The sequence below is a fragment of the Zootermopsis nevadensis genome, unplaced genomic scaffold (assembly GCF_977971745.1).
Source record: "Zootermopsis nevadensis isolate Lab colony 2312 unplaced genomic scaffold, Znev_1.0 Znev_ptg000021l, whole genome shotgun sequence".
Lineage (NCBI taxonomy): Eukaryota > Metazoa > Arthropoda > Insecta > Blattodea > Termopsidae > Zootermopsis > Zootermopsis nevadensis.
In genome coordinates, this window is record NW_028259153.1 from 13,433,563 (window position 1) to 13,454,097 (window position 20,535).

General features: G+C 37.6%; 3 protein-coding genes across 6 annotated transcripts in view; 2 read left to right on the forward strand and 1 right to left on the reverse strand.

Moving 5' to 3' along the window:
- The window catches only part of LOC110841338 (uncharacterized), a 97,774-nt gene extending 94,101 nt beyond the window's left edge, over positions 1-3,673 (forward strand). For both annotated transcript variants that reach the window (XM_022086803.2, XM_022086812.2), the window contains one exon: positions 164-3,673. In XM_022086803.2, the coding sequence (XP_021942495.2) occupies positions 164-388 (225 nt within the window). In that variant the 3' untranslated portion in view covers positions 389-3,673. The remainder of the gene's footprint in view (positions 1-163) is intronic.
- A 1,093-nt stretch (positions 3,674-4,766) lies between these two features.
- Positions 4,767-18,804, forward strand: Cog3 (conserved oligomeric Golgi complex subunit 3). Of its 2 annotated transcripts, none has more exons than XM_022086846.2 (15): positions 4,767-5,134; positions 5,295-5,417; positions 5,506-5,625; positions 5,892-5,999; positions 7,150-7,317; positions 8,759-9,015; positions 9,775-9,993; positions 11,549-11,688; positions 12,875-13,035; positions 14,108-14,267; positions 15,166-15,341; positions 15,631-15,757; positions 16,088-16,299; positions 16,613-16,816; positions 18,327-18,804. In XM_022086846.2, the coding sequence occupies exons 1-15, from the start codon at positions 4,958-4,960 to the stop codon at positions 18,534-18,536; spliced, it is 2,562 nt and encodes an 853-aa protein (XP_021942538.2). In that variant the 5' UTR covers positions 4,767-4,957; the 3' UTR covers positions 18,537-18,804. The 2 variants fall into 2 exon arrangements, with proteins under 2 accessions (XP_021942538.2, XP_021942556.2); XM_022086864.2 differs by lacking the exon at positions 4,767-5,134 and adding an exon at positions 5,141-5,217.
- Atx-1 (Ataxin 1) overlaps positions 16,471-20,535 on the reverse strand; it is a 71,785-nt gene continuing 67,720 nt past the window's right edge. For both annotated transcript variants that reach the window (XR_015536183.1, XR_015536182.1), the window contains one exon: positions 16,471-18,053. The gene's annotated coding sequence lies outside the window, so the exon portion shown is untranslated. The remainder of the gene's footprint in view (positions 18,054-20,535) is intronic.

Sequence of the window (20,535 nt, forward strand, 5' to 3'; positions counted from 1 at the left end):
TATCTTATGTTTTGGACTTGAAGTTTCTGTTTATTATTTATTATATAATAAATGTGTCAGTTTTTCTTGTGGCAGATATAATTGCATTGAGTAATTCTTTGCCACATATTTAATTAACAGAAAGAGGAGCTGTGATGTTATGCTGCCATTTGTTTTCTTGCAGGATCTTGTCAAGAGCCACCTCATGTTTGCTGTCCGGGAAGAAGTTGAAGTCCTCAAGGAAAAGATTGCAGAGCTGATGGATAGGATCAATCAGTTGGAGCTGGAGAACACCATCCTCAAGGCTCATGCATCTCAGGAGACTCTGGCACAACTAGGTGGCAGCACTACACAGCAGGGCAGCAAGAATCAACAGTCACAGCAGCCACCAAATGGTTCCATGTCATAACTTTGTTCCCATTACCTGCCCAATTATCTGGGTGTGAGATTATTTTACAATGGACTGTGAAGGATAAAAGCTGGTTGCATTAGAATCAGAAGGAATTACAGCAGTATTATCAAGATTTCACGTACTTCTGGCATAATCTACAAGCGATTCTTTACCACACAATTCATGCCCTGAACAGAAATTGTCATAGAGACGTCTGAAGTCAGTGCTTGGCTCTTTCTTGGAACTGCAAATGCTGAAGAAGTCGCTTTTGAAAAGCACAGTGTTTTGCATAGGTCTAGTCCTGATTGCCATAATATTGTGTGGGTACTGTCATGAAAGCTTCATAATGACAATCTACAACATAACAGTTATCTTGTAAGTTATTTTTTGTTGGTATCATGTAATTTCATGTTATCCCTGTTACTGCCCAGCCTGTCGGGCTGTTTTGTAAACATTTAGTAACATTTACAGGGAATAACAATATAAAAATGCATAGATCTTGCTGCATGGTTGTGCCGTGTCTTTACACGCATCAGATGACCAGCCTCTGAAAAACAGCCTGTTCAGATTTTGATTCAGTGGTGGAGAAAGTTTTTATTCCTTTTATGTTGTATTCAGACATCCTACGTGTACCCACACAATGACACTTTCTCTGCGAATCTGTGGAGACTGAAAAACTGTTAGTTTTTGAATGTAAATTTAACAGTTGCCAGGAATGTTTGTAGTGAATGAAGCTGTCATGATTTAGTATGCTTTTTTTAAGAATACAAATCTCTGGACATATCATGATTGCCATATTTATTTTTTAACTGCTAAGCATGTGTCGATCAGATTGTAGGAATTGCTCGTATGACCGAATTGTCACTAAGACTTTCTCTTTGCTATGAAACATCGTCATTTTACCTATAAATGAGCTGTCTTGGAAAACATGTTTTTGCTGTTAGCCCATATATTATACAAATTAAAATCACTTTGAGATAGGTTAAAACAGTTTTCTTGATAGATGTTGGGTGAAAATGAAAAATTTGATTGTTGGTAAATGGAACTTTTGCTTCATGCCTGTTTTTCATTGTATGCGGTTTACTTCGAGCATAATCTAATAACATAATTCTGATGATGCAGCTATGAAACTATGCAAAAATGAGTTGTCCATAAGAGAACAAATGATAAGACTCTGTAAAATGGTTGTAAAGGAATAGCACTGGTTTTAAATGCGTAATTTCTGCTCCAAAAATGTAATTGTTGGAGTACTTGAAACATGAATCTGTTGGTAGTTCAGCTGTCAGTTTACTGTTATAGCCTAAGCAGATTGTTGTTGTTTAATCTTTCAAGATCTCATTCATTGAATTATTGCCCTTTGTACCTTAAGTGCTTTTAGCTGTCTGATGTTGGTCTGTACTTCCTCAGAAATCTTGTACCAAGACATAGGGTGCCTCAATTTTAACCCTCATACCAACAAGCTGAGTGCTATGTGCTGTGCAAGAATTGACTATCAGCTACAATAGAGACCTCTATATAGTCTATGAAGCAGAACTGTTGAGAACCATTCTGTGTGGTTATGCCATCTCTTAATATACATGTAAACTACATTCAATACATTGTGGCTTCTAAGCATTTGCCAGATTGAGAGTTGATCAAACATTGACAGCTAACAATAATGTCTTGTTTATTGGTTATGACAGAGTGAAGTTAATGTTCTATTGCGGTACTGGAATTTCCTGTGTTGTGTTGCTGTGCCATTATATATTTCCAAGACCAAGAAAAGAATCTGTGTTACTAATGCAGCTTGCCTACTGAAGATGTAGAGATGTTTTTGAAATAAGTTCACTTTTCAAGGTTTCAGATGTAGAGTGTACTGGGTGTTTATGCAATAATGCAATTTATGGATGACCCATTTTAACAGAATATCAGAGTTTATTCAGTATTTTTGCTTTCCCCTTCCTAATGTTACTGGTCGAAAGAGACATGGGGAAAAAGTCCATATGGCTGTGCTATTTGAAAATAATGTTAGTTTTTTTAAATATAAATATGTATATATTTACTTCATAATAAGTTTACCTGCTTGTAATTATATCAAATGCATAAAGACTTTTGACTAATATGCCTCTAAACTTTCTGGTTGGTGCTTTCTTTTCTTCATACATAACTACAGGACAGTTCCTTCAACCCTTTCCACTCCAGAATCTGCAAACTGGCCATTTTACATAGTAACAAAGAGAAGAGAGTTTGTATCTGCACTAACGTGTGACAGAAAACTGTGTCATTGCAGGGGTGGAGAGGCAATATGAAATAAAATGCTTTCTGTTGTAATGTTTACATCAGAACAAAACTGAATATTTTTTTAAATACAAGTTCAGTATAATACAATTGTTGCTAAAACAAGACAATAAGCAACAATGAAGGATGAAAATGTACCACTGTTTTCTCTTCCCTCCTTATGGCTGACACATATTTATGCTCCTGCATCAATCAAAATATTGAAATGTTGTCTGCAAGAAGAGTGATAATTTCCGGGGTGAATGTGTGAATGAGAACTTCGGTACTGGATTGACTTGAAAGTGCATGAGGGATGCCGCAAGTTTCACATTGTCGCTATTCGCTAGTAGCAGAACTAATTGCTACTAATTAAGCTTTGTCTCCATGTGTGTTAACATTGAGCAGCTTGAGGTTACAACTGGACCGGTTTTGGATGCTGTTAATGCATAACAAAACATATATCTAGAATTGTGGCTTCTGTATGTCATACATTGTGTAGTACATTAATTTATTAAGGAATATTTTTCTAACCTCATTTATTTCTAGTAGACTGTGCCAAAAGGAAAGATTTGACTTCACAGATACCAAACTGAAATTGTTGGTTAGTTCTGTCACTCAAGTGGAATTTGTAACATGTATTTTCCTTGTCAGCAGACTTAAGATCAAGCTTTTTTACCATACAGGAAAAGGAATGTAGAGTAATATATTTTACAACATGGAAGTGGAATGGTCACTTGGTAGATGAAACCGCCAGCTGTGTGTGTATATATATATATATATATATATATGTACGTGCGTATGTATGTACATGCGTTTACCTGTTAACTGTACATTGTTTATAGGATGAATATTTTATTGGCAGCCTGGTAGACGAAGAGAGAGGATGTTATGATTTCAGATTTCTTGTGTATATATACAATGGAATGGACTGAAAGGAGTTCATATGAACAAGCTTACTTTATGTGCTTTGTAAAGCAAAGAGTGGCTTAGGACATGGTGGTTCCTTATTCGTATATGTATAAGGAAATAAAATCATTATTTGATTGAGTATTCTTATTTATTGAATACGTTCTCCTGTAATTATCCATGCATGTAATTGCTGTACTAAATTAGTTGTCTGAGTAAGATAACCAACTAAAACTAACTTTATGCAATATTCTTTCATAGGAAGTTAATAATAATTCATCTAATTATAAATTTCATATGTGTTAAGGAACATGAACTGTCAGTGCTGTATTTGCAAAGCCAACCACTGCCTTCTGTTCAGTGTTAGATGAATTCGGTTAACACTCTCCCACCCTATTTCGTTTATATCCATTTTTAGTATCCTCGCATCTACACACAGGTCTTACAAATAGTCTTTGCCTTCCATTTTGTCTGCTATAATTTTATATATGTTTGTTATCTATTCAAGTAAGATGCAAGCTTGCAATTGAACTTTCATTTTACACACACGTTTGTGACCTATTGTAGGCATCGTACACCATTCTACCAACAATGGTCACGTTACCAGTGAAAGTAAAAATTGTTTATTATGTTTGTTACATTATTTTGGATTCTACCAATAATTACTTCAATGAAAATTCTCAAGTATTGCCAGATACATGCAGTGGTACCAGTAGTACTCTGACCGAAATTTGTGCAGTTATAATTCTGATGTAGTTAGTAATAGTGAATTTAAAAATATAGGTAAGTTATGGTGGCACAATGTTCAGAAAGTAATAAAGATACACTTACCAAATACAGTGCACAACAGAAAATCATTTGGAATATTTGTTTGGGAACTAAACAAATTGAGAATGGGAAGAAGAATAATATTAAGGTAGGTAGTGGATTATGAAGGTGAGATGGAATTAACTGGCTTTTGTTCCACTAGTTGGTGTTTGCACTGAACTTTTGGGTTCTGTTTCATGAGTTTAGTCTTATGTGCTCGTATGAAATTCTACGAACATGTGCACCGAATATAGTGGAAATAAATTCCTACCCAAAGTCAAGAGTTCTGTCAAAATTCTGTATTATAATAATGGCTGAAGTACGAAAACTAATGGGACATTTATATAATTATGTCATCAGTGTGTATTTTTACCGACAGCGTCATCGGTGTCCGAGATTGGTATTGAGCTGTCTGTACAGACGGCAGCAATGTGCAAGAGAAAGCGCCACTTCTAATAGCTGTATAAATGAGACTTTCTTGTGTACTATTTTAAATTTACCCATATAATAGACATTTCTCATAAATGCCTATGAAGATAATCTGTTATAAATATTGAGTTGTCTATATAATGTTAACAATGATCTGTAACCGGAATCAAAAGAACAGTCGCATGCTGCATGAGCAGCCATGATGGTATCATGGCCGACGTGGCGGTTCTTGATATTAGGAAAGTACAAAACAAATTATTGGAATGGGAACAACCAGATAGGCCTTTAGCTCCTTTAAGCACATCACAGAGAGATGCTGTTTTAGATCTATCACAGGAAGTTAATATAAGGACAATTCCGCATGACGTAAGTGAACCAGGTTGACAGACATGCATGAAGGAGATAACCTCAATGTTATTAGTTCGGCTATTCTAATTGTTTTAAAAAAGGTGTTTATAGCTAATATTTTGAATTATTATGTGCCTATCGATTTTATGTGTATTTTATTTTGCTTTGTAATTTTCAGTTACCCTTTGGTGATGATGACGAAGTAACATTTAATAAAGATAATGAAATTACCTGTCATGATCTAGCACAAAGCTTTGTCAATTTAGAACTTGGCCGAGTTAAAATTGAAACCACCCAACAGGTAATGTTACATAACTTACGTTTTTAAAATTGACAGTTGCTTGTTATACACATTCCAGTTAATATATTTATCAAACATTATTTGGCAGTTCTTGTCTTGGTATTCCCATGTCGAAGAAGAACTTCTGCAAGCAGAAGATGTTCGGTTCACGGACTATTGGCATCAGCTGGCTGAGCAAAGAGATGAATGTGCAGTTCTCTTGTCACAAGTAAGCTTTCTGCAATTATAACTAATTATTTGAATAGTCCTGTAAAACAGGCCATGCCTGGTTCAGTAAAATCTTCTTGGGCAGTCTGACATCAGAACCCTGTTGATGGGTATGGAAATGGTTCCTGAAACGTTGGTCAATTTATTTAACCAATTGATGTAGCAAATTGCCCGAGAAGATTTTTATTGAATTTAGCTGCCACAAAAGCTTCATCTCACATTCCTGGTTCTGTTCATAAATTCACTGCTCACATCCGGTTCTTTCAGATTGAATCCGCCCTGAAAGATCTTAGCTGCCTTATGGAACAATACCAAGTTGTGTCTAACAGGACAAACTCCTTGCATCAAGTTAGCGAACAGCTATTGGCGGATCAGGTATTGTTATATTTACATCATATCACGAATGATTGTGTTATCTTTATTGTGAGTATTATTTACCTTCATATATAGCACTACACTGTCCTACTGAATCCTTACTAAATCACATTTCTTAATATCATGGTCATAAGCATTTCATCAAAATCATAAGTCAATACATACAGTACAGCACAGTAGAGAGAACTGTGCTTTCATTTTTTACCAGTGACTTTAAATTGTGATAAGCTGATTTGCCGTATTTTAGAGAAATTAGCCTACATGTAAGTCCGAGGATACTTTTCCTCAAAATTGAGACTGGTAATTTGTCTGCAATACTGACAGACCAGCTTGAAGCAACCTACAGCATACATCTCAATAATCCTCAATCAAAGTTGTTTATGGCTGCACCAGAGTAGATGGACTTTTGACATTGTGTCACCTATCTTTTTTCACTTCATCATTTCACCTTGCCCTTGGTCTCCCCAATGTTAGTTTATTGTACATATTATTTTTAGGGTCAAAAAGGAATCTTATTGTTGTGCATATGTAATACATGTCCATTCAAATTTATTTTTAATTTTAGTAACTTTTTTTTGCAGTGTTCATACCTCTAAATTTTGTCTGATATCCCAGTTCTGGATTTTATTTCTTGTTTGCTTTAGTTCTCTATAGAAATTTCTTTTCGCCACTTTTAATCTTCTTGCATCTCGCATAGTTCATATCCAAGATTCTGTTCTATATCTATGTTTAATATTACATAACTTTAACTTTTCAGAAGAGAATATGACTGTCTTCTGGGATGTTACACCTTGTAGTCTGGTAGAAATTTGCCAAAATTTGAGAGGTTCTTACTCATTGCCCTTATGACAGAGGCAGTAAGCACCTCTGAAACACCAGTCTGTTTGTACGAAACTACATGGTGTAACATCCCAGAAGATAGGATTTGAGGTTTTTACGGCAGTGAGTCTGAAGATGGCTGTCTTCTGGGTTATTGCGCCATGTAGTCTGGTAGAAGTTTACCAATGTTTCAGAGGTCTTTGCTGCCTCCATCATCACAGAAGATAATCATCTTTATACTCATCACCACAAGAATCTGAAATCTTACCTTTCAGAAGATATTCTAAGCCATAATTGTGTGATCTAAGTAGTCTTCTATGTGTTCTTTCAGACAAAGTTGCATAATACATGTGAGGAAGTTGGGCAGAGACTTCAGAACTTCATGACTCTGGACTCTCTCAACAATCGTCTAGCTTCCCCTACCCTCTGTGTCTCCAGTGAGGCCTTTGTTGACATACTTGACCGTTTGGACCAGTGCATGGAGTACATAGGAGCCCATGTGAGTGACAGACCTCTTGGATATGTTTTGAAAATTGTTAATAGAAACTGTATATTTAAATAATTTATACGTCAACTACATTACTGGCACAGACCATTATTTTGTAACAATATTTTATTTTATGTTGGACCAGACGTTTCAAGAGGATTGAGGATTCTTAAGTTATAACCTTCTCCATCCTTACTACCTAAGTATACTTTCTCTGTATGTCCCATCGCCTGATATGTTTGAGTTTTTTTTAATAAAGTTTTGCCATAGACATCACAACATTAAAGTGATTTGGAATCAGAAGAAATGCCTGGAGTTACATTAGATTTGAACTATGATGTGTAGAATGGAGGAATGAGATCATTTTGTTTTTGCAATTGATGTGCAGTACAGCCACATTTAGAGCTGGCTTTTTGGGTTCACATTCCACCCAACATCCAAGAAGACTGATATAATATTAACAGTTTAAAGTCATATATAGGAGAGACTAGTATACTAAATACAAACCATATTTGTAAAACTATTTAATGAAATATGGTATTTGTATATTCTTCTTTCAAAAGCACCTCAATCCCACCAAGAATTGTTATTGCTTTGCAGTGAAGGCGTGATGATTTCTACCATCCATGTAATGTGCAGGTTGTTTATTTTGCTCTTTGACCACGAACAAATTAAGTTAAGGATATTTCCTTCCTCTCCTATAAATCTAGCATATTAATTCAGGTCAATAGGTATGGATCATAGAAACTCTTTGTACAGAAGTTCTGGTTTGTGTTGAGAATATCAAATGAGTGGTATGAAATTTGTAAGCTGTTTCATCAAACAGAATATCTTAAAATTACACTTTATATTTCTTCTCCACTTTGTTCCCAGTCAACAATATCAGAACATGTATTGGTGGTTTAAACTCTAATGTTCAGAAGAAGGGCCGAGGTGTATGTTGTGTGACACTCCTGAAACTTTGTGCTACCTCTCATGAAATCAGTATTTTGTGTAAACATACCTGATTCTGTATTTATTGTTATGAAATCATCATATGCTGGAAAAACAAAGTAAGTAACCTATGTGGTGTCTTATTTAATCCAGTGATGAATCCAAAGTTTTATGAGAAATAAGCAGGGAAACAAGATGTGTTAGAATTAACGTTATGCATGGATCCTGGCTGCCACTGAAGATGGTGTAGTCCACAGTGTTACAGTTCCTAACCAGAATGTGTTAGTGGTTATTAGAAAGTAATCAAGTTGTTGCCAAGGAGTTTCTTTGACTGATTGCAACGCACAAAAGAAGCAAGTATTTTTAGGCACTCCTTATGTCTTTCCCAGGTGATTTTCCTATCCTCATTAAGTACAGTCAGTTGTTATGTTAATAGTGTTTTTGTATTGACATTGAATTATTTAACCATAACATAGTTACTGAAAATGAAAATTGTTATTGTTACTGTTACTGTTGTTAGAGCAAGTGGAGAGAATCAAGTTCATATCTTACCCGGTTCCGCCACTGCCTTTCCCGTATTGTGGCCATGATACGTGGCCATGTAGTAGATGTGCTAGAGCATGCAACACAGCAAGTTCTGGCACCAGCGACACATGTACCCATGGCTGCTATGCATAGTACAGGCTTTGCTCTGTGTTATGGAAAATTCCAGGCCTCAGCTGCACGTGTGAAGCCACTTCTTACACAAGTTGAATCTAGAGTCACCCACAGTCCAGAGTAAGTTATTCTGAACCTTGTCTGTTTCCATACATGATGATTGATGATTGACCTTGCATTCTTTGCACAAAATCAATAAATGAATTTTGAAGTCATGCTTGTCCAGCCATCAGTCTACATACTTAGATCCAGAACTTCTTATGACTGGATTTTAATTAAATTTGGCATTACATAGTCTATATTAAAAGTTGTTCATGTAATTTCATTCTGATCTGTATCAGTCCATTATAACATAACTTTACATGACGCTGGAATGGAATGTTATTAGGTATCTCACAAATGGATATTTGTTCCAAAAATGTGTAAATTACTTAAAATATAGACAATGTTAATGTCTATAACTTTTAACGTACATATTTTTCACTATTCTGTTAATTTAACAAAATACAAAAAAAAATCATTCATGCTTTTGTGGCGTACTTCTAAGTACCTTCTGTTATAAAAAATATGTATGTCTCTATGCAGTCATATCTGTACTGTTGATTAGCTCTTTGAACAGTAATTTTGTATCTGTAATGAACACACACAAATAAGGACAAGGGATGTAAACTTTGTGTACTCCAAGCTGGAGTATTATTCCTTTTTCTTTGTACAGAAATATGCCATCTCGTGTGCTCACATCACTGAAATAAGTGAGGTATGGCGCATGCAACTTTTAGGTGTCACTCTATATCATATGCAAGTACCAACAACTGGTAGTAAAATGTCACCATCATTATTTTAGGGAACTCTAGTAATTTCACACTGTGTCACATGCAGGTACCAGCAGCTGCTGACAGAATGTCACCAGTGCTACTTCACACAGAGGGAGCTTCTCTTGAGTTCCAGTGTGGCAACATCAATAACAGAGTTATCGGTCACACACAAGGGTGACCACTGTTCCCTAGTGCGCAGCAGCTGTGCGTGTCTAGTTCATGTGTGCCAGGATGAGTACCAACTGTTTTACCAGTTCTTTAGCCAGCCCACTCCTTTGCTCACGTGAGTAGTTTCCCTTGAGTTTCTCAAACTTTCATATGCATCCGTTGCTTCTCCCTTGCATGCTAGATGTAATAATACCATATGCAGAATGCAATTTGAATCTTTTCACTCATTTACCAACAATACATTGTTTAACCCTTCATGTTTGAGGGGGTGGCTAAGATTTTATCTACAAGTTCAACCCTTTAATCAGGAACTGGGTGTACATTTTAAGGTGTGGAAACTTTCAGTTAACATGCGTGAGAGGGTAGCTTTTTGACTGTATGATATTACTTAAATGTTACTTGTCAGGCCAGAGCCAAGAATTGTTGCGGTGTAACTGATGTTTTGGATCCTATGGACTTCAGTTCTGTGCAGCTAAGAATTACTAGTTTGCTAGCACTATGGCAAAATATTCTTGTAATATTGAACCAAATGAGATATTAAGAGTTTGGTTTTAATTCTGATTTTGAAGAACATTTTACCTCAAATGTCTTTATGATGAATGTACACAATACTTACCAGAATATAGTAATTAAATTTGTTGCAACAAATAGACCATGACATGATTGGTAAAGCGGAAATGCAGAAACAACAAATTAATTCACTTATTCCAATCCTGAATTGATTCTTGTGCACTTTGTATCATATCATACAAAATTAGGCCTCACAGTTTGACTATTTTTTTGACTATGCTTAGAGATGGAGAAAACAAATGTATATTGCTGAACAATGTACTCCTGCTTTGTATTAGGGACATCTCTGATTGAAATCTAGGCCCTGAGGCTGGGTTCTTTTTTGCTGTTTTCATTTTTTAACTTAGTTGTTCTGGCAAACACTGGAATAACAGCTTAAAATAGGCCATGACTGTTCCTTTGCATCCTTTTCAATACATCATTCATAAATTTCCCTCTCCAGCATTACATACTAAATAATTAAATTCATGCTGACCAGATGAGTACAGATTATTGCCAGTAAAATCATTCAGCACTATATTCCATCATATTTTTTTTCCTTTCCCCATATATTTTGAATGCCTTCTTTACAGGTTTCACTTGGTCTTCCTCTAGGTCTCGTTTGTTGACTTTCCACCTGTAATTATTTAATGTGCTTACAGAATGTTCTGAATAGGTTCTTCCCAGAATTATATGTCTCCCTCTTTGTCTTTGGTCTTGTCTTTCTTGGCTTGTCTGCTGTGCTAGTACTTCATTACGAAATCTTTAATTTTCTATCCTGTTCTTTTTCATGTATGCATTTTTGCAATACTCTCTTCCCAGGCATGTCTGCATTTTTTAGGTTCTGCTTCATCTTTTCTTTATGTTTTCCTTATTGTACGTTTCATTTTCCACTCTGTTGCTTTTCCTCTTGGTATATTCCCAGTATTCTCATGCCTTGTTTGTCGGCTTCTTTCTTAGATCTTCTTCCTTGTTTTTCTATATTTTGTTAGGTATGTCTTTCATTTCACATCTGTTCCTCTTCTGCACACTATGTTCTATTTTTCCATGTTTCCCTGAACATTTTGTATACTTTTCATCTAACTTCATTATACTGTATATATTCTTCTGTCTTGTTCCAGGTCTTACCTTGAGGGCCTCTGTACAGTATTGTACGATGTTCTAAGACCATTCATTATTCATATAAATCATCTGGAAACGCTAGCTGAAGTGTGCAGCATACTGCGGCTTGAAATGCTTGAGGAACATGTTCAGAACAATCGTAAGTCTACAACATTATACAGGATGCACCAGAAAACCTGATGGTTTTTGAAATGTAATTACCATCCTTCTTGCTACACTGCACTTCCATACTAGCATTCATTATGTAGAGTGCTTTTTGGAGTTTAGTTTAGATGGAGCGCTGGTCAATTGCAACACCACAATGCGGCTATGGAACCGTTTATGAGAAGTGAGTCAATTACAGCTACACAGCGTGGATTCCGACTACAGTTTCAAACTTGCGATGCACCTAGTCAAATTACTCTGCTGTTGTGGGTATCAAAATGGTGTCACCAAGGATCAGTGTACGACAGTAAACCTAAAGGACGTCCTCGTTCTGTGGGTGCACCTGAAAATGAGGAGCAAGTAAGAGAAGCCATGTTGCGAAGTCCCTACAGGTCAGCTCGATAGCAAGCTCTCGCGCTTGGTTTAAAGAAAGATTTTCATTATCATCCCTGCAAAATCCAAGTTGCCCAGGAACTTAGTGAACAGGACAAGGTGAACCAACTTAATTTTTTCAATAAATTCTTGAACTTAGTGAATAATAATCGCAACATTGTGAACTCATTACTGATGTCAGATGAGGCCCACTTCCCATTTCAGGTTATGTGGATGAACAAGATTGTCGTTTTTGGGCTGCAAACAACCCGTGTGAACTTCACCAATGCCCTCTGCAAAGTGCAAAGGTGACGGTATGGTATGCTACAACGTGATATGACATCCATGCCGTCTCGACTGCAGAAGTGTGTTGAACACAGACGTCACCTGCAAGACGTCATACTCGAACAGTAATGCTTAAAACAAATTCTCGACGAAAATGGAAATGCATCTGCCTATGTTAATACATTTTTCCACTCTGCTTTGAAAAGTTATTACATTTCAAAAACCATCAGGTGTTTCTGGTGCACCTGTATGAGGGGTGTGAATATTGTATGTGTAATAAAATCTTTTTGCTTATGGTTTTCATGTGTAAAACACACATTTAGATTTGTGCTGGACCTTTAACTTATACTGTGTATGATGAGAGATGACATAACGATGCAGAATATTTTATTTTAAATATATTCTGCTATATATTATGGATACAGATGTCTCTGTTGTAATGTTCCCATTCTGTGAAACAGTCTCCAGCACTGGGCCTGGCAGCAACAGAGTACTGGAGATAGACATTATTGTCTTTATTTCAGCTGGTCCACTGGAGGCATTTGGCCAGGTAGCATGGCAACTTCTGCAGGATGTTCAAGAGCGACTTGTGTTTCGTGCGCATTGTTATCTGCAGTCAGATATTCTGCATTATAAACCTGCCGCTGGTGATCTTGCATACCCTGAGAAGCTGGAAATGATGGAGGTATAATCACAGTCTGTAGTGTAATATCCCAGTGTGTAATGTTGCTTCTTAGTTTTTCTGTCACTTTTCACTCACTGTCTTTTCACTTGAACATGTTTTGAACCAGTGTGGCCATCATCAGGTTCAATTCCCTGCTTCTGTGTCATTGCACTAAGGGTCTCCTCCATGATGTTCAGAAATAATGATAAACCTCAGTTGTATGTGTTATGGTGCATCATCATAGGATGATGGTAGAAAGAAGATATAATCACAGGCTTTCCTTCAGTGTAGGGTTTGTCTCCCAAAACAGTGAGTGGAAATGTTCTAGATTCATATTCAGAAGATATTCGGTTCCCATTTCATGTGGGTTACAGACTGAGATTTTCATGGTTTTCCTGCTTCCTACTATCTATTCACTATTTATGACATTTGACAGTCTATAACCAGTAGTGTGGAGATCCTACAGTCAGTTACTGGTCAACCACAGGACTTGAGCGGATTTTAATGAAATTTAGTAGGCCTAGACAGAATGTTATTGGACTAACTTAATTTTACTGGTTATATAACTCCTAATTTTTCTGTTTTTGTGATGGGGTGGCTATTTTTTGGGGAACTGGGCTGTTAATTGGGCCTATTGTCTGTCCCCCAGATGATACATCAATGAATATGGAGTATCAGTGGAATGATACTGACAGGAGAACCAAAAATCTATCGTAGCTCCACTTTGTGCATCACAAATTCCACATGAACTGACCTGGGTGTGAACCCAGGCCTCCACAGTAAGAAGCCAGAGTCTAACTGCTTGAGCTATGACATGGCCTATCTCCTACATAGCTGAAGTAATTCTTTCATCATAGTTCTCAAAAATGGCTCATTAAAAAGAAATTGTACATTATGTAATGTGTGAATCAATTGTTGTACATAACAAAGTTAAAAGATTATTTTTATTTATATGGTGTGTATTGTGACAAACTTTACCAGCAGTAGACTTGTATCTACAATAAATTAGCATCAAGACCCAGGACAAATGGGAAATTACAGAGAAATTTTATATATTTTGTTCTGCAGTTCTAGTTAGTATTCTGTCTTCCAGAGCATTGCCCAGTCCCTACAGGAGCAAGCTGCCTTGTCATTGCGTCACTCAGAATCAAGATCATCTCTTGCTTCCATTGGATCTGCCACATCCCAAGAAGTGGCACGTATCAACAGTGACAGTGGTGTAACTTTTGAACAGCCTCGTTCACGAACAGGAAGTAAGTTGTAGGATTTGAGGTTTTCACGGTGGTGAGTGTGAAGATGGCTGTCTTTTGGGTTGTTGCACCATGTAGCCTGGCAGAAAACTTGTACCAGACCACACAGTGCAACAACACAGAAGACAGCCATCTTCAGGAAGTAAGTGATCACAGTTTGCATACCATAAATGAGTATGTGTTGAGAGGTGTAACTTTGCTGACACACAGCTCTCTCCAGCTGCTTGAATGTGAAACAGAAATTGGTCAGCTTAGTAGCATGTCTGGCACTAAACTCAACACTCTTGGACTGTTCTCAGAATTTATCATAATTACCTCTGTATGTCCAGAAGGATTGCAAACTTTGTCGATTACAATGTCAACTTGTCCAGCTATAATTTCCACATCATTCCCCTGTCAAATATTATTCGAAAGTATGTGGACAATTGCAGTTTGTTACTAAAGAAATGTGTTCCATAAGGCCCTCTTAAGTCGATGCTTTGGTGAATGCTACTAATTTTATCTGGACTGATAGTCCTAATGACTTGTCAGTTGATTTGGAATCCAGAAGGTGTATTTTAAGTAATTCACATAGAGTTCCCTTACAACTTGATGTGAAATTGTCATCAGAAAGTTCTGTAATGCTAATTTCATTGATCACAGTTTTAGCCATATAAATCCTACAGTTGCTAATTGATCTGGGCTATGCCACAGTGTTGGTTCACCTTGGTGACAAGCTCAAATTTTTTCAACCCTTTCACTCTGATCCCTTCACACTGAAAGTATGCCTTCAGTTCATCCACCTTTAGCTTCTCCATGATCTTCATGAGGCTTGCACTGCCTGGTGCGTGTTTATTCACCTGACAGAACATCCTCCATGAAGATCTTTTGGCCTTCCTTACTGTTTTCTTGTTGTATGCAGATTCACCTGCAGACTTGCATGGAATGTGGTATCCCACAGTCCGGCGTACACTGGTCTGCCTTTCGCGCCTGTACCGCTGTGTGGACAGGCCAATTTTCCAAGGGCTTTCACAAGAGGCACTGACAATGTGCATCCAGAGTGTGGCTTCTGCTGCTCAAGCTATCTGCACTAAGAAGGTATGGTATAAGTCTTTCTTCCGCTGGTTGTCAGTTCCCTGCCATTAAATGTTCATCATCAGCATCACAGAAAGCGTTATACTGGACCTTGTTTTGAGCCATTTCAGAACTTCACCATCTGTTTTTTCTAAATCTGTTATAGTATTACCCTTCTGTCTGCACTTAGTTTGGGGATGTGGATACCTCAGAACAGAGTTCAGTGACAGGCTGTTGTGAACTAGTTAATGAATGTGTGCTCTATAAAACAAATTTCATCCAGGCATTAATTCATTTCACATTTGTGTTGCAGAGTCCAATTGATGGGGAACTATTCCAGATAAAACACCTGTTGATTCTGAGGGAACAGATAGCTCCATTCCAGGTAGATTTTACCATCAAGGAGATGAGCCTGGACTTCAGCAAAGTGAAGACTGCAGGTGAGTGTTGATCTACCATACAAACTGATTGACAAACCAAGTAACTAGGATTTCTCCATTAAATTCAGAAGATCCTCATTTCAGTTCTGGACCTGTATGCCATCTCTGCAGACTGAGGCTTTTTGTAAACTTCCTCAGGTTCTCTAAGTAAAAAAGTAACATGAATTGTGACACCTTCTGAATTATTTTGTTATTTTATGCATGCACTTGACAAACAAATAAGGAATCTACACTTGAATCAATGACTTGCATGTTTTTACTCTATGAAATATCTTGAATATTAAGAAGTATGATGAGAGTTATGCAGTTGTGGGTTTATTTTTTTTGTAGCATTCAGCCTTCTTCATAAACGCAAACAGCTGTTCTCTCTAGGCACAAATAATGCTCTGTTAGAATTTCTTCTGGAAGGAACACCTACTGTACGAGAACAGTTGGTAGACTCCAGGAAGGAAGTGGACAAACAGCTGAAAGCTTCATGTGAGGCATTCATACATCACACCACCAAGTGTCTAGTAGGACCCCTGCTAACATTCCTTGATAAAGTAAGCTATTATGCTGTTTACTTCTGAATATCTACAGATTGAAATCTATAAAACTGTAATGTATGTGTTATATGAGTGCGAAACTTGGTGTGTCACTCTGAGGGAAGAATGTAGATTAAGGATGTTTGAGAACAAACTGCTGAGGAGAATATTTGAAATCAAGAGAGTTAATGACATTTGAATGGAGGGAATTTATATAATGTGCAAATTCATAATTTAATTCTTTGCCCTACAATGTTAGAGTGCTTAAATCATTAATCAACTAGTCAGTTGAGCATATTACACCAATTTTCCATGGAACATTGTTCTTCAGAGTGAGGTGTTTGTCAGCATGCAAACTGAGGTAGCAGGGAATGCAACTTTGGCTCAGCAGCCTTTTGCCCATGCGGATGTGATTGGACATGTTGTGCAGGAGACGCAGCGCCTCATCAAAAGCCAACTACCAACCATTCATCGCAGCATGCAGCTGTATCTGGCTAACAGAGAAACAGAATTTATACTTTTTCGTCCTATAAAGGTCTGTTATGTCATAATTATTATTGTCATAATGAAATTTGACCATTAAGATTTATCTGTTTGGGCCTTCTGTCCACATCATCCTATTGTCTTCTGAATTAGCATACAAGTCTTCATCCCATTTCATAATTTATTTTGTGAATCTGTAATCTTCATATCAGTAGTTGTATTGGAGTTCTAAATATTTAGTTGTAGTAAAGATGAAGTGCTTTATATGTCTAAACACTATATCAGAAAAGGCATATACGCAGCAATCTAGAACCTTGGAGGTGGAGGTAAGTGGTAAGCTTCACACACTACCCTCATTATCCCTGGGGATAAAACCCCTTGTACCTATTGGTTAGGAGGCTGGGTGACCCCCAGTTCCAGTCTGGACGTAGTGGTGGCAAAGAAAAAATTCCCTGTTCTCACTTAGAATTAGATTAAAATTTGAATTCTTGAGCTTTTTAATTACAAAGCATGTGCAATTTCTAGTGTTTCCAGAAAGAAAGCTACCACAGTATCTGGAACAGCAATAGAAATAACATCGATTTTTATAACAATATTCTTTACATTGCTATAAGAAAAGATATGAGAGCACAGAATTATTCTTGCATTTAAGCAGACAAATGTAAGCTTTTGGGGCTGGTAATCAAGCTTAGTGAGAAAAATGTCTGGCTACAGGCTGATGACTGTGGTTTAATTCCTGGCTGTCAGGGTCTTCTGTCATTGCTCTTATGTCCAGATGGGTTCTTAAGCACACCCAGCATCCTCTCCAATGGATACTGAGGGTAAAGTGGCCCAAGCATAACATGTTGAGTGCATGGAGCTTAACCTCCGGTCCACCTCTACTTATATATCATCTTCGTGTTTATAGGAATGAAAAAACAATATAGTGTTTTAACATAGCATGGCTGTCGCCCTCGATGGACAAGTGGTTAGTGTGCTCGCCACTGGACCCAAGGTTCGCAGGTTCAAACCCGGCCGAGTTTGATGGATTTTTAAGGGTGATAAAAATCTGTAGCACAACTTGTTTCAGAGGGGAAGTAAAGCCGGCGATCCCATGTCGTAGATTTATGGCATGTAAAAGGACCTTACGAGCTTGAACGAGATGTTTTGTAAACAAAATTCAGCAGCCATTTCTCACCCATGTTTCTGTGCACACATATACATGTCCACACCTGCTCTGGTGGCACAACATAATATTCTTTGACTTATGCTTGAACTCCAACAGCAGCATGGATTGCGCACACCCTGAACTGAAAAGAAGCAAACATTACAACAACAATGTCCACGCATTCACATTCACTATTACATTATGGGAGAATGCACAGATGTGGACTGGGCTTTCATTGTAATGAGATGAGAAAGATGCAAAGATAAAATTGTCACTGTCTATCCTAAAGTACTGTCTTGAAATTACCCTAAAGTGACTAAGGTAAATGTACAGAAATCCCAGTCATGATAGTCAGGCTTCTGGCTGAAATTCACTCATGGGAGATTTGACCACTATATTAATTTCTGAATTGCAGAACAATGTTGTGGCAAGCTTTGTCCAGCTCCAGCAGGTCCTTTCAGGGGGTGGCTATACATCAGATGACCTCCTTCTGGCAGGTTGCCCATCACCTGAACAGGTCACTGTTCTCTTGTCATCAGCATCACTGCTGAGTTCAAATCAAGAAGCCCTGCCCAAAGTTTCCAACACCACAACTACAGTCATAGAAGAAGAGCTGCATACATAACAGTGTGTCTAGTTGTTGAACACCATGTACTTGTACTACTGAATTCTAGGAACAGCAGGGATTATACGGACTGGCATATAATAATAGAAGGTACAATTCTTATTATAAATACATAGATTTCTATAACCCCTTAACTGTTTCTGTTCTGAAAGCTGTACTTTCCTCCTGTTTCTCCGCATAATTAGCTTGGGTCTTTAAATCCTTTATGCACTATGATAGAAAAAATCATGTACAACTTATTTTAATGAAACTAAAATAATGTGCTTGATATAGCCTCTTTGTTTGACGTTTTGCCACATTTTGCTGGTGCACATGCCAGTTATGGATGATATCTGGCAATTATCCTTTCAGTGAAATCATTACTGAACTTCCATGCATCCATTTTATCTTGCCTATTTATCAGATGGCAAAATGTATTTTATTCAAAATTCTTGTTCACTTCCTTTCTCAGGAACATTATTATTTCCACAAAATGAGGAGTACAAGTTTGTTGTATGAAATCATTCTACAAAAGCCAGATGTCCTAAATATCGATTCCTTTGTGTAGTATTAGCTAAGTTACACTTACCAAATGATCTGTGTGAACATGTCTCTGTATGACCGTATCTGCAAAGACCGGGTCCGGCAGAGGCCGGGTGAGGTAGACACTGGATAAGGAGACCGGGTGAAGCAGACACCTAGTGTGGTAGAGACAAAGTCCCGTAGAGACCGTTTCTGGTAGGCTACAGTTAGGGAAAATTTTGAAAAAAATTTCAAAATTTTCGAAAAATCAAAAAATGCTGGAAAATGTCCAAAAAGCACACAAAACTAAACAAATTAAAAATTCTGATTTCAAATTTTTTTACGAATTTTTCGAATTTTTTTGGTATTGTGCGCCATTCGGACATTTTGCAGCATTTTTTATTTTTCGAAAAATTTGAAAAATTCCAATAAAAAAATTTAATAATTGCCTCTACACTACTCCTATCATATCTGGTCTCTATCAGACACGGTCACTGCTATCTGCCAGACTGTCTCTGCCTCAACCCATCTGCCGATATTGGTCAGTGCCTCATCCGCCTCTGCTTGACAAGGTGTGTGAATCACCAGAGCTCTGCTTGACCTGGTCTTTGCTTCACAGTCTTTATGCTTGACTCGGACAGTGCTTCACACGGTCACTGCTGGTGTCGGTCTCTGCCTCACACGGTCTCTGGTTGACTCAGACTGTGCCTCACGCGGTCTCTGGTTGACTCAGACTGTGCCTCACGCGGTCTCTGTCGAACCAGGTTATTGCAGAGACGGCATGGCAGAGATCGAGTCATAGAGAGAACGATTGGTGCAGATACCGAGTGCAGTATAGACCCGGTCCGTCAGAGATGGTGCGGAAGAGACCGCTTCTTGCAGCGATCGTGTTGGGAGAATTTTGAAATAACTTTTAAATTTTTGTAATTTTTCGAAAGATCAAAAGATTTAGTAAAATGTCCAAAAAGCACACAAAAGTAAAGAAATTAAAAAATTCCGACTTCAAAAATTTTTATGAAATTTTCTAAAAATTTTAGTTATTTTCGCTTTTCATTTGAAAATTTTTGGATTTTGTGAAGTTTTTCATTTTTTGTTTTGTGCGCTTTTTTAAATATTTCCAGCATTTTTTGATTTTTTGAAAATTTTCAAGTTTTTAATTATTATTTTTTCAAAATTCTCCCCACCAGATGCCTTGGAGAACCTGTCTCTGTCGGACCGTCTCTGACATACTGTGTCTCTGACGAACGCAGTCTGTGCCTGACTCGTTCTCTGCACCAACCGGTGACATGCCGTCTCTGCAAAGCCCGGGTGCGACAGACACGCAAGGCAGAGATCAAGACTGGCAGAGAATGGGTGTCAGAGACGGAGACGGCAGAGACACGGTCAGAGGCCAAGGCCGGTCGAGGCAGACACCGAGTCTGGTGGGAACCGGGTGAGATAGAGCCTGAGACTGGCAGAAACAGAGTGAGACATTCACTGAGTCTGACAGTCATCACTT